Genomic DNA, 12,367 nt, shown 5'->3' on the forward strand with positions numbered 1-12,367 from the left:
GGAGGTCAGTGTCCAGGCCCCTGCTCGCATGGCCTTGCCTTCTCACGCCACCTTTACCTGCCTCACCTCCATGGCCTGAAGCCTTGGCCTTCTGCTGAGGGATCACATGAATGTCCTGCCCAAGACAAACCTTCCAGCCGAGCTTGAACAGCATGCCTGGGTTCTCACCCGCTGCGGGGCAGGGGGTTGTCCTGGGACCCTGGTGCTGAGGTGCTGTGTGGCCGGGGAGCTGGGGGAGGGGCGGCAGGCTTCCTGCCCTGTGCGCCTGTTACCCTCGGGCTCACCGCTCTGCCACGACGGGCCTGGAGGCAGCAGGGCAGCACAGGAGAGTGGTCATTGCCCACAGCATGCCCTGTGCTGGGCTGGAGTTGCCCCGGGCTGGCCAGTGGCACGGGACTGGGGGCCCTCGAATTCGTGTGTCATCTCAGTTAGCAAAGCGGCGGCTGCCGAGATGGAGAGTGGAACGGCCCTGGGGGTAGGTGTCCGCTCCCTGGATGTCCCTCTGTCCTGCTCAGGGGTCACGTCAGTGCTGGGCAAGCTCCCTGGAGGGCCTCTGGACCAGGAGGAGGTGCAGAGGCCCCTTTCGCCGGCCTGCCTGCAGCGGCAGCCTCAGCGGACTGCCCCGCACGCCCTGCTGACCCTGCTGGGAGCCTCGTCCTCGGGGAGCTGGTATGTCCTGCAGGCAGATCCATCCCCCAGACACAGACCCCGCGAGGGGCCCAGCCTGCTGCGTCCCTCCCTCCTGCTGTGTCAGCCCTGCCTCAGGCCGCCGAGGGCTCCTGCAGCTGATTGCAGGAGGACTTCCTCGAAGCTTTTCCCGCGGGGCCATATCTTCCTCCCTTGCACTCTTGACCACAGAGTGCAGCTGCCCTCACTGGTGTGGCCTGCTGTTGGCCATTGGACTCTCCCAGCGAGATCCTCCAGGACAGGGGCTGAGTTCGTGGCTGCAGGCTCTCCTGCGCAGAGCGCCAGGAAGAACGTGGAAGACGGCCTGCGGCTGGGCGTCTGGACTGCTGTCTCCACCAGCCGGGCCGACGCAGGAGGGGCGTGGGACCTCACAGGCCTTCCCAGGGACAGGCGGGCCCCCAGAGCCCAGGAGGAGGGCTGGCTGACCTTTAGAGCCTGCCTTGCCCCGTCTCCCAGCTTCACACCACCACCAGACAAGATCTGGAAAGGGCCAGGAATTGGACACGTTAAGTACAGCAGCGCGTGTCCCTGTCGTGGTTCAGGTGAGGCATCGAGACCTGAGGACATGGTCCTGAGAGCGCAGGCTGCTAGGGTGCCGCTTCCTGTCCACTGGGGCGCCTGGGGCTGGAGTTCCTCTTTCCTGCGGGGCCAGCTCTCAGTTGCTTTCTCTGTGCCCTGGAATCTGTTCTGAGCTGGCTCCTGTTCTTACCTCACTCCCTGCCAGACCATCCTGCCACCCAGCCACCTGAAGTAGCCCTGACCCCAGGACTTTCCTTCAGACACTTCTTGTGACCCTTTGGGTCCTGCCAGCAGTCTTTCCTCCATTGCCAGCCCTGTGTCTGGGGACTGTGTGTACCTGGCTCCAGTAGCCATCTTCCCTTGCCTGGGGCCCTCTCCTACCCTATCTGCACCTGCCTGACCTGCTGGCCTACGTTGTCCTTTGTGCTTTCTGCTCCTTCCTTGCTGGGAGCCGGGTCAAGGGAGAGCAGCGGGTGCTGTCTTTGTTGGCTTCTGGCCTGTGGAGCAAAGAACCTCAGCTTGGAGCGATGGTGCTAGTTGGTTTCAAATGCTCCTAGGTTCTGCAGTGGCCCTGAGTCGTACACTTTGATGAAAGAAAAACACGAAAGGCTTGACCGAGCCACACACCGGGCCAAGCACACCAGGCATGGCCCTTGCCTCCACCTCTGCACCTCCTGAACCTCCTGCCACATGCCTGCCACACGCCTGCCACACGCCTGCCACATGCCTGCCACCTCCTGCACCTCCTGCCACCTCCTGCCACATGCCTGACAAATGCCTGGCACATGCCTGCCACCTCCTGCACCTCCTGGACCTCCTGCCACATGCTTGCCACACGCCTGGCACATGCCTGCCACCACCTGCACCTCCTGCCACCTCCTGGACCTCCTGCCACATGCCTGCCACATGCCTGCCACACGCCTGCCACAAGCCTGCCACCTCCTGCACCTCCTGCCACCTCCTGGACCTCCTGCCACATGCCTGCCACACACCTGGCACATGCCTGCCACCTCCTGCACCTCCTGGACCTCCTGCCACATGCCTGACAAATGCCTGCCAACTCCTGAACCTCCTGCCACACACCTGCCACCTCCTGCACCTCCTGTTACATGCCTGCCACTTCCTGTCACACGCCACATGCCTGCCACACACCTGCACGTGCCTGCCACACGCCACACCTTCCACATGCTTGCCGTTGAGCCCGCAGCATCCCTGGCTCACCACAGCAGGATAAGTCAGCCTTTCTCGTTTTCCAGTTCTGACAGCCTCCAAGGAACCCACTGCTGGGGATCTGCACAGGTCACGGCCTGCGCTGGGAAAGGAGCCATCCTGGGGACATCTCCCCACTCCTCTGCCATTTCCTAGCTCCGCCCTCCTCCCACAGCCTCAGCCTAGAGGCTCCAGACTCAGCACCTTGCCTGGGCTGCGCTCCCTCCTGCCCTGGCTGTTCTGGGCGAGTGGTGCTCAGGCTGGGGGTAGGTGTAGTTCCTTAGCTGGGGGACAACCTGTCCTCTGCACACTTGGCTGCTGTTCCCGGGGGTGGGGAAGACTCGGGCTGTCCTCGGCCCCTGCCTCTATGCTGTGTGAGGAGGCTGGGCCAGTCCTGCCCCAACAGCCCTTCCTGCGCTCGCCAGGTGCCAGCCTTTGCCGGCATGGTGCAAACACAGTCGTAAGCCCTCCTCCAACCCTGTGGACTGGCTGCTGGGCTGCCCTGGCCACGTACTGCTCAGCTCTGGCCTTGGCTCTCTGCAGCAGCTGGGCAGGTTCCCTCAGGGAAAAGTCCCTCATCTGGAGCTGCGCCCAGCTCCACTCTGCAGGGTTGAGCCCGTGCCTGCCCAGGGAGGCCCTGCAATTCCCCAGAGGCTGTTGCTGCTGCCTCCTGAACAGGGCTGATGCTTGCTCGGTCCCCACAGAGTCTGCGTGCTGAGTCCACTGTGGTGTCCTTTGAGGCTCCAGGGACAGCCTGTCGGTGTCTGCAGGTCCTCAGGGTCCCTGTCTCCCGCCCAGGCCTGAGAGACCTGCAGTACATACCGGTGCTGACCAAGCAGTGGGGTCACTGGTGCAGGGGCTGAGGGTCAGCCCTCCCCACAGTGTGGTGCCACATCACCCCATTCCCGACACTAGCAGAATCCTGCCTCCAGGGGAGCTGGGTCCCCATGTCTCCACGTTCCTCCTGGAAATGAAAGCACGGGAGCCCGAGGGGAAGCCACTTGTGGGCGAGCGTCCAGAGCAGGCAGGCCTAGCTCGCCTTGTTTTCAGTGTGACCCGGACCCTTTGGGGAGGAGTGGTCCATTTGATCTGATGGCAGTCACTGTGGGGTCCTGTTACAGGAGAGGTGACCGAAGCTGCCACCAGAGACGCATGTGGCCAGACGTCCACCTGTACCCAGGTGCCTGGGGAAAGCTGGCCTGATCCCCACCCTCACAGGTCAGGAAGGGAGGGAGCCAGAGAGCCAGAGGGTGTCTGGGGAGCCCTGGGCTCGCTGCATGGGGCCTGGGGCCTTCAGGCTGCCTGAGCATGCAGGGCAGGGATGGGGCGCAGGCAGGAGAAGCAGCAGTTGTCACCGCCTCCCGATCCTGAGGTTGTCCTGGGATGGCCTGGGGCTGCACAGGGGGGCTGCCTCTCCCTCTTCTCCTGAGAGCTGGAAGGGACCCATTGTGCTGAGCACACAGGCAGGGACTCATTTTGGTTGAAATGTCCAGGAGCTGCCATGCTGGCATTTCTGACCCCTTGGCCTTGTCCGCAGGCCTCCTGCCACTGAGCTTCACTCCGGGTGAGGACACTCAGATGCCCCCACCTCGGCCTCCAGCATGCACAGGACAGTCTCACCCCCGCCTTGCTTGTGCTCCTGAGTCCCCTCACTACCTGCCCCCCGGGGGTCCCCTCTGCCCACGAGCCCCTCACGCAGGTTCCCAATGCAGAGGATCCGTGGGGAAGGCCGCTGTCAGGGGGAGGTGGGAAAGCAGGAAGGGAGCCACGCTGGCCGTCACACTGGCTCTAGGCTGACGGGCGACTCTCCAAGGTTGGACCCCCCTCCAAGCCCTGCAAGTGCTGTGAGCCCATGCACAGCCCTGCGTCTTCCCCTGGCAGGCCCGGAAGACCAGGGTGGGAGGGATGGGCGTCAGTCATGGCCTCCAGCCTGCGGGAGGAGAGCGGCTACCGCTGAATCAGCAAGACCAGGACAATGAGTCGTCACATGCCCACGTGTCCACACACGCACAGTACAACCACACAGCCTCACACACATGCCCACACACACTCACACAAGTGCCCAAGTCCATGTGCAGACACCGAAGTGTACTGACGTCCACACAAATGCCACACCATCAGCACTCACACTGACTACACGTGCAGTGCCCAACCCTCAATCAATCACCCTCTCATATGTCATGCACACATGCATTCTTGCACACACTCAGCCCCCACCATCTCACACATCACACACACATGCATGCACACTCACAAGCCCCCACCATCTCACACATCACACACACATGCATGCACACTCACAAGCCCCCACCGTCTCACACATCACACACACATGCATTCACGCACACTCACAAGCCTCCACTGTCTTCTGCTGATGGCCTTTGTGGTGGCAGCACCCGCTGACCATTGGTTCCACACTGCTACGAACATCCTGTCCCTGTTGCTTCCGTGGGGGGTGGAGTGCGGCTGTTGTGGAGGTGGTCAGAAAATCCCAAAGCAGGGGGACCACTCGTAGCCCAGGAGTGGCCCAAGAGTGTCAGAGACTGACTCCTCACTCCCTTGGCAGTGACTGGCATGGACGAGTGCAGGGACATCAGAGCCTGGTCTTTGCAGTAGTGGCAAAGCCCTGGCCGCTGCCTGAGCAGCAGTGCTTCCCGCATCAGAACACAGCAGACACCACTGCTTCTCCAGCTGGGGATCGGGAGAGGGGCAGCATCCCCATGCACTGCTGGTGAGGGCCGCGGCAGAGCTGGGCGGCACAGGTCAAAAGGAAGGGAAGCTGACTGGCCAGAGGAGCTGCGAGGCCAAGTGTGTGTGGTGGCTCGTGGGTCAAGGGGCAGCTTGGGGGCCCAGGGAGACTGCGCTTCGAGTGGCTACTGCTCCACAGTTTGTAGCCAAATGCCAAATGGGAACAGTAGCTGGACACACTGGAGGAGCAGGACACGTTGGAACCCGCCAGCATTTCTGCACGTCGGGCCCCGAGGGCACGGCTGCTCTCCAAGCCACGTAAAGCTCCTCTTTCACCAGCTCCCCTTGGCACTTGACCCCACTGACCCTGTACAGACCACCCAATGCCCCACACTGAGCTGCTCTTCCTCTCCCAAGGGCAGTGTCCCATGTGTCCGTCCTCAGGGACATCCTCTTGTGATGAGCTGAGTGGAGCCACAACTGGTTCCTGTGTGCAGCATGGTCCACCTCCTCCTGCCCAACACAGAGTGGCCTCTTATCCAGGTCTCCACCACTAATGCCTCTGAAACACGGAACTGGTCCCTCAGGGAGGCATTTCTACAAGATGTGCCCCTCTGTATGGAACAGGACTTACTAACTGCATTTTATTTTTATTTTTAAAATATTTCTAGATGTTGATAGACCTTCATTTTAATCATTTATTTATATGTGGTGCTGAGAATCAAACCCAGGGCCTCACACATGTTAGGCAAGCGCTCTACCACTGAGCCACAACCCAGCCCCACTAGCTGCATTTTAAAGCAACAGAAATGCATCCATTTTTCAGACGACAAAATGAGCACCTGCTAAGGTCTGTCCCATCTGATTACCAAACTCTGAACTGGGAAAGATGGTAGGTGGAAAGACAGGGGTGGCCACACCGACGGACAAGGAATGGGACTCTCCAGGAATCGCAACCAGGAGGAGAGCCTGGAGCTCCGTGGAAGACGCAACTGCACTCCATCTTTGACTTGGAGCCAGGGAGCCATCCCCACACCCAGAGGCCACTCCAATGGGGAGGGGCAGTGCCCTCCAGGCCCCCCAGGAGGGAAACTGAACCGTCCAGGTGTTTGTTAAGCCTGTGGGGCACAGAGACAGTGTGCACTGTCCATCCCTGGGATCCCCTCTCAGTCAGACTGGAAGCTGACAGGGGTCAGATCCAGGCAGAGCATGGCCAGGCTGGGAGCAGGTGATCCAGAGATGGGCGGGGGTGCCGGAGCCTGGTGCTGGCCAGAGCCTCTCCCTGGGAGGGCCTGAGCCCGAGCTCCAGCGGGAGGCTCGCCCCTGCCCTGGCCCTGGAGTCACTACCCACCAAGAACAAGCAGCAGTCTCAAGAGCCCACCCTGAGGGAACAGCCCATCCCACAGCCAAGCAGCACCTCCAAGAGGGAGGAGACTACCTGAGTGGGTCGGGGGCAGGTGCCCAAAGCCAATTAGTCACCATGGAAGTCAAGAATAAGATCGCTTAGATTTAAAATACAAGCTATGCTTTGAATTTTAGAAGAGACGTAACAGAAGTGTGAATAAATGAGCTGCAAAAGCAGCCTGCTCAGTTCTTCTCAGGAAGGGGAAGTTGGCCTCGCAGGTTCACTGCCGCTGCTGTAGAGGAGGATGAAGAGGGAAAGAAACCGTCACCGGAGGAAGGGCTCCCGGGAGCCCGGTCAGGGAAGCTCATCCTGGGAGCCTGTCAAGTGCTGAGCAGCGTGAGCAAAGCCCCCAGACCCCTGCAGGGAGCCGAGCACCAGCGCCCCAGATGCCCGCCCAGCCCGGGGATCCCAGTGTTCTAAAGGAGACCCAGCCAGCTGGCCCCAGCTCCCAGCCCACCCAGCGGGAGGGACGCGCAGCGCAGCTCTCAAGTGTCCAGGAGGATCTGGCTCCAGGCAGCCGTCCTAGTGGAGGCTGAAGGAAGCAGAAACCTGGACACATGCAGTGAGGGCCCTGTGGTGGGCAGCCCACACCCGGGCAGCCGTGTCCCCGCAGGAAGGGCAGTCCAGCCAGAAGTCCTGGGAGGAGAAAAGCTCAGTTCCTGAAAAGTAGTGAGAGGTGCTTCAGCCTGAAAGCCATCGTCTCTGGGAGCGCTCAGAACAGGTCTGAAACACGGCGACCTTTGAGGCTTCTCTGAAGCTACGTTCCGGAGAGTGGAGCAGGAGCAGGGCAGAGTCAAGAGGGTCCTGCTGCTCCTCTCAGCGGGGAGTTTTGAAACGATTACCTTAGAAACTTGTACTAAGAAATGAATTTGCATATGTGTTTAGTAATGTAAAGGCAAAAACCAAAAGAACAGAAACACGTTGTGTGACAGGGAAAAATTAAAAAGAAAATTTGACCACGCTACAAAAAGCAGGGGGAAATCATGGAAAAGAAACGAGGAAGACTCAGAGTAGATAGAAGATGTGGACGCGGGGTCAGGTGAACAGGCTGCTGAGGAGGCCTCCTGGTCACCAGGTACCTGCGCGGAACTCTGCCCGGGCTCACCTCCCCTGGCCCTCTGCCGTCATTCTGTGTTATGCATCTTAATCTAGTAATTCTGCCGTGTGCCTTGCCTAGTAGACTTAATGCAAACGACTTTCTAAAACAGAAAGCATGATTGGATGACCCACCACGCTGACGTTTTAATGAGCACCAAGCCTGGACTTCCATTCCGTGAGTGTGCAGGACACCTGGGAGTCACCAGACGCGGTCCTGTGCACCTTTCACACAGCTGTGCCCCAGGCGGACTGACCTGGGCAGCATGGGCTGGCCCTGTGCTGGTGCAGCTCCACCCACTCAGCCCCAGGGAGGACAGCAGGCAGACACTGCTTGTGGTGAGTCCTGGACAGGGCAGCATATTCTCTCCGGCCCTGTGTCATGGCTGCCTGGAGGACGCGCTCATGGTGCAAACCCCGAAAGACAACATCGGGATGTCTCCTGTTCAGCAGATGCTGGGACAGCAGCTGCTGGGCATTCCTGAGCTGAGCACGTCTGCAGGAGCCTGTCCAGGAGGTCCATGTCCTCCCAGTCTCTGGGTACTGGGTACTGTCGGACTCCAGCCCCACAGTCGCCCTTCCCTAGAGATTTGTCCTTGGCAGCTGTTTAAGCGAGGCCAAGAAGAGGCCAAAGGGCAGAACTGGTCCCTGAGAAAGTCATTTCTACCAAAGTCACCCTCTTCACGGAACAGGAGTCACTCACAGCATGTTGAGCAACAGGCCTAGCTGCTCACTGTCACCTACAGGTGTGTGTCTGCAAACGCTGACACTGGAAGAGCCAAGAACATGGCTTCAGAACGGGGTGGCTCAGAGGTCACTCTGCTCTCAAACTTGTCACCCTCAGGAGACACCAGAGGGTGTCGCCCAGAGAAGCCCAGCCTTCCACCCACCAGGCAGTGCCCTCAGCCTGCTTTCTCCCACTGCAGCTGAGCCCTGCTTGCTGAGCAGGACAGGAGGTTTGCCCCTGCAAGAGACACTGGTCAGTGGGAAGTGCTGGGAGGAGACTCTGTGGGAGGGACATAGGGTCTCTGGGGCTCAGGGCAAGGTGACACCTGGACCCAGGTCATGCCACCATCTACCCCTGTGCACCACGAGGGCCGTCTGACCCTGGGACTATGGTTGAACATGCCCCGTGCATCAGCTTTAGGAAGGGAGATGACCACTGAGGCATGAGAAGAAAGGGTAGACCCACAGTTGGGCACCTGTCTGCAGAGGTGGTTCACCATCAAGAGCAGAAAGGACAGAGTCAGCCATGCAGAGATGGGGGCAGGGGGCAGACAGCAGCTCCTGAGGGCCCGAGAAGGAAAAGCTGCTGCCCAGAGCCGAGAGGGAGCTGCTCTGTGCCTGGCCAGTGGGTTTGCAGCATCTCACAGGCACACGAGGAACCGGGCTGTGTTTTAAGAGCAACCACGGGTGGCAGAAGAGCTCAACCAGGAGAGGGCCCTGAGTGGTCAGGATGGGGAGCTCCTGGTACCAGAGAGGCCCTCCTACTGCCCACATGCAAATCCTTCCAGAGCAGCCTGTCAGCCAAAGGACAGGACCACAGTCACGCCCTGATGTCTGGTCATGGGCAGGCATCAGAGGGAGGCAGCCAAGAGACAGATTCTCCTGGAGCCCGGATACTATACCTCCATTCTGTCTGCAGTGGGCAGCTGGCTTGGGCCCTGGTCCTTTGTGCAGCGGGCAGCTGGCCTGGGCCCCATACTCTGTGCTGCGGGCAGTTGGTCTGGCAACGCCTCCCTAGTGGCCTGCCAGGGGTCCAGTGCCAAGGCTTGAAATCCCCACCCCGCTCCTGGTTGTTGCTGGTAGGGGACTCTGTAGGGCTCCGAGAGTGACCTTGGGAGAGTGGGCCATCGTCGGGGAGTCCTCGCTGTGTTTCATTCACTTCTCTCACAGAGCCCGCCAATGCGCTCCGGTCAGACATAAACTGCTACCATTCCCACGGGGACTCGCTTCCCTTCTGCTCGCGGGGTGGAATACCACCTCTTCTCTTCTGAGAAGGACTTTGTGTGTGCTGAGCTTGGCCACTGGGCTTCCTCCGTGCCTGCTCCTGCTGTTCAGGACCAAGGAGGAGGCCCAACAGGGAGGGCAGCTCTTCACTCCAGGCCTGCTCCCACTGGGGCAGACCTTCCCACTTCCTTCACTGTGAGCACTGTGATTAGGTCCATGCAGCTCTCTGATCAGAGGAATCACTGTTTACTGTAGGGCATGGCGCGGTGGCGCTGAGTGGGCAGGCTTTGCTGGAGCTGGGCTGCCCACTGCAGGCTGGGGGGAGGTGTCCACAGAACCATCCGAGGTCATTTCCCTGCCTCCCTCCTCCCTCCCCTGCCCCTCTCCACCTCCAGACTCTTGTGAAAACTTGGGGTAGAAGCCGAATAGGCTCTGTGATCTCCTGCCCAAGAACAGGCTACGCAGCCCAGCCAGGACTCCCGGTGGGGCCACAGCCAGGGCCAACTGTACTGTGGAGAGCTGAGTTTACCAAATTGTGAGGGGGTTACAGAGTGGGTGATATGGTGGTGGGGCCCTTTGGCTGGGGCCCAGTCAGCACGCCTTCTGCTCCTTGTTCTTCTCCTTCTTCTTCAGTGACTTCCATGTGCTAAGTACACACAGATACTTTCTTGACAGAGAAAAACATGAAGAAGAAAGCATGCCTGCTCCACATGGAAATGACCCTGTTTCAGGTTTCATGTGTGCAACACCAGCACCCAATGACCTGGAGCCCTCTGTCCCTCCTAGGCAGCTGCACTGTTCTCTGCCACAGGTGTTTCCAGGTATTCCTTGCTGCCAGCCTCTTCCTCCCTCACCTGAGGCATGAAGCCCACTGCCTACTCCTCCACTGCTATAAGCTCCCCTGGGATGCACTGTCCTGTCCCTGCCTCCTGTGCCTCCCGTACCACCTGGTATCTCCTGTACTTCCTGTTGTCTCAGGTACCTCTCCTGATGTCTCCTATATCACCTGGTGTCTTCTACACTTCCAGATGTCTTGAGTCCCTCCTGAAATCTCCTACACCTCCTGGTGTCTCTCATACCTCCTGGTGCCTCCTGATGTCTCCTGTACCTCTTGACATCTTCAGTATCTTCTGGTGTCTCTAGTACCTGCTGGTGTTTCCAGTGTCTCCTGATGCCTCTGTTATCTCCTGATGTTCCTACTCTGAATCTCTGTCTCATGTGCTCACTGCCTACTGGGTAGCTCCCCTGGGACAGTGATTCCCAAGTACCTCTGCACTAAAGTCATCCAAAACCAAACTCCTTCCTTCCACATGCCCAAGCCTGATTTTCCTGGATCGTTGTCTGCTACAACTCTTGTGTGTGCCTCTTGCACACACATCCACATTTCAGTAAAGACTGTCTCTACTGAAAGTGAGTGAGATCCCACTTCTGGCCATTGTGTCTCTGAAATCATCACGGAGTTCTTTTGATGCCTCCGTCTTGCACCTCCTGCTTCTGCCAGACGTGAGCGGTTCTTCTTACTTGCATATCAGATAACACTGCAGAGGGTTTTCAGGCTTCTTACGACCTTGGAGTGACCCAGAATATGAGGTTCAACACTGTAAGTGCTAGGCTTCCTGCCCACGGGTCTCCTGTTCACCCCGGCCACAGCTCTCCTGTGCCTGGCTCTGCCCTGTGACTTTCGCACTTGCTCTTCTCCATTTGGGTACTGCTTCCCTCCAAGGTCACTGCCGAGAGAGACCTCTGCCCACACACAGAGCACCCTGCCATTCAGTTACACCACCTGCTTTTCTCTGCAGCCCATTGGGAGCGTGTTTGTGTGCTGGCGCTGTCTCTACCACGTGAGGAAGGAACTGGGTGTGGGAGCATGCCTGTGCTCACGGCTGTATCCAGCCCTTGATGCAAGCATGGCAGCTATGGGTTTTGCGGAGCAGTCTCGGGGCCCTCCCATGCTTCTAAGAGGAAGCATCACTCAATGATACCTGGACAAATTGAGAAATGAGCGCAAGAATCAGTTGGAGATGAACTAAGGGGTATCACGGGCTGGTCAGACCCTAGTGGACCAATGAGGTGGAGTGGCAGACAGCTGCCCATGATGCAAAGAACTCAGGGGCTTGAGTCAGGATATGGTCAAGGGCAGCTCGTCAAGCACCTGTTGGCTTCCGTGGGGGAAAGGGGCCCTGGAGACACAAGATCCTCCCTCTTGCTGCTTCCCAGAGCCATTGGAAGCCAGGACCGACCAAGTACCAACATTTTCCAAGGAAAGGGAAGGAATGCTTCCAGATGAGGGTAGGGGTGAAGAACCAAAGGCACATAGACTCATCCAGGAACAACCAAGCAGTTTACAAAGAGAAGGCACCACACAGCAGTCTGCATGGGCAGGCTGAGATTTCCCTGAACTGCTTAGGATGTCCAGAACTGCTCTTGGGAATGTTGCACTGAAGAGAGGCTGTTCCTGGAGGACAGAAACTGGGCAAACAGCAGGTCATGGCTTGTCGGCCCCAACTCTAGCCTTGATGGGTCCTCAATGGTCCATCTCTCATACCTCTAGCTGTGGGTCCTCATGGCCTTTTTCCCTGCTGTGATGGGTCCTCATGGACTGTCTCCTCCCTGCTGTGATGATTCCTCATGTCCTGTCTCCCCAACCTCTAGATGTGCTGGGTCCTCATGGCCCATCTCATCCACCTCTAGCTGTGGTGGGTCCTCATGGCCTGTCTCCTGTCTGTGGTGGGTCCTCATGGCCTTTCTCTTCCCTGCTGTGCTGGGTCCTCATGGCCTGTTTCCTGTCTGTGCTGGGTCCTCATGACCTTTCTC

At 58.9% G+C, this 12,367-nt stretch overlaps 1 protein-coding gene across 2 annotated transcripts; it reads left to right on the top strand.

The window, feature by feature from the left end:
• The first annotated feature begins 206 nt into the window (after positions 1-206).
• LOC124989122 (uncharacterized) lies at positions 207-4,035 on the top strand. 2 transcript variants are annotated; one of them, XM_047559089.1, is made up of 4 exons: positions 207-1,229; positions 2,463-2,681; positions 3,537-3,633; positions 3,953-4,035. In XM_047559089.1, the coding sequence occupies exons 1-4, from the start codon at positions 452-454 to the stop codon at positions 3,981-3,983; spliced, it is 1,125 nt and encodes a 374-aa protein (XP_047415045.1). In that variant the 5' UTR covers positions 207-451; the 3' UTR covers positions 3,984-4,035. The 2 variants fall into 2 exon arrangements, with proteins under 2 accessions (XP_047415045.1, XP_047415047.1); XM_047559091.1 differs by lacking the exon at positions 2,463-2,681.
• The last annotated feature ends 8,332 nt before the right edge of the window (positions 4,036-12,367 follow it).

The sequence above is a fragment of the Sciurus carolinensis genome, chromosome 7, assembly GCF_902686445.1.
Source record: "Sciurus carolinensis chromosome 7, mSciCar1.2, whole genome shotgun sequence".
In the NCBI taxonomy this organism is placed as follows: Eukaryota; Metazoa; Chordata; class Mammalia; order Rodentia; family Sciuridae; genus Sciurus; species Sciurus carolinensis.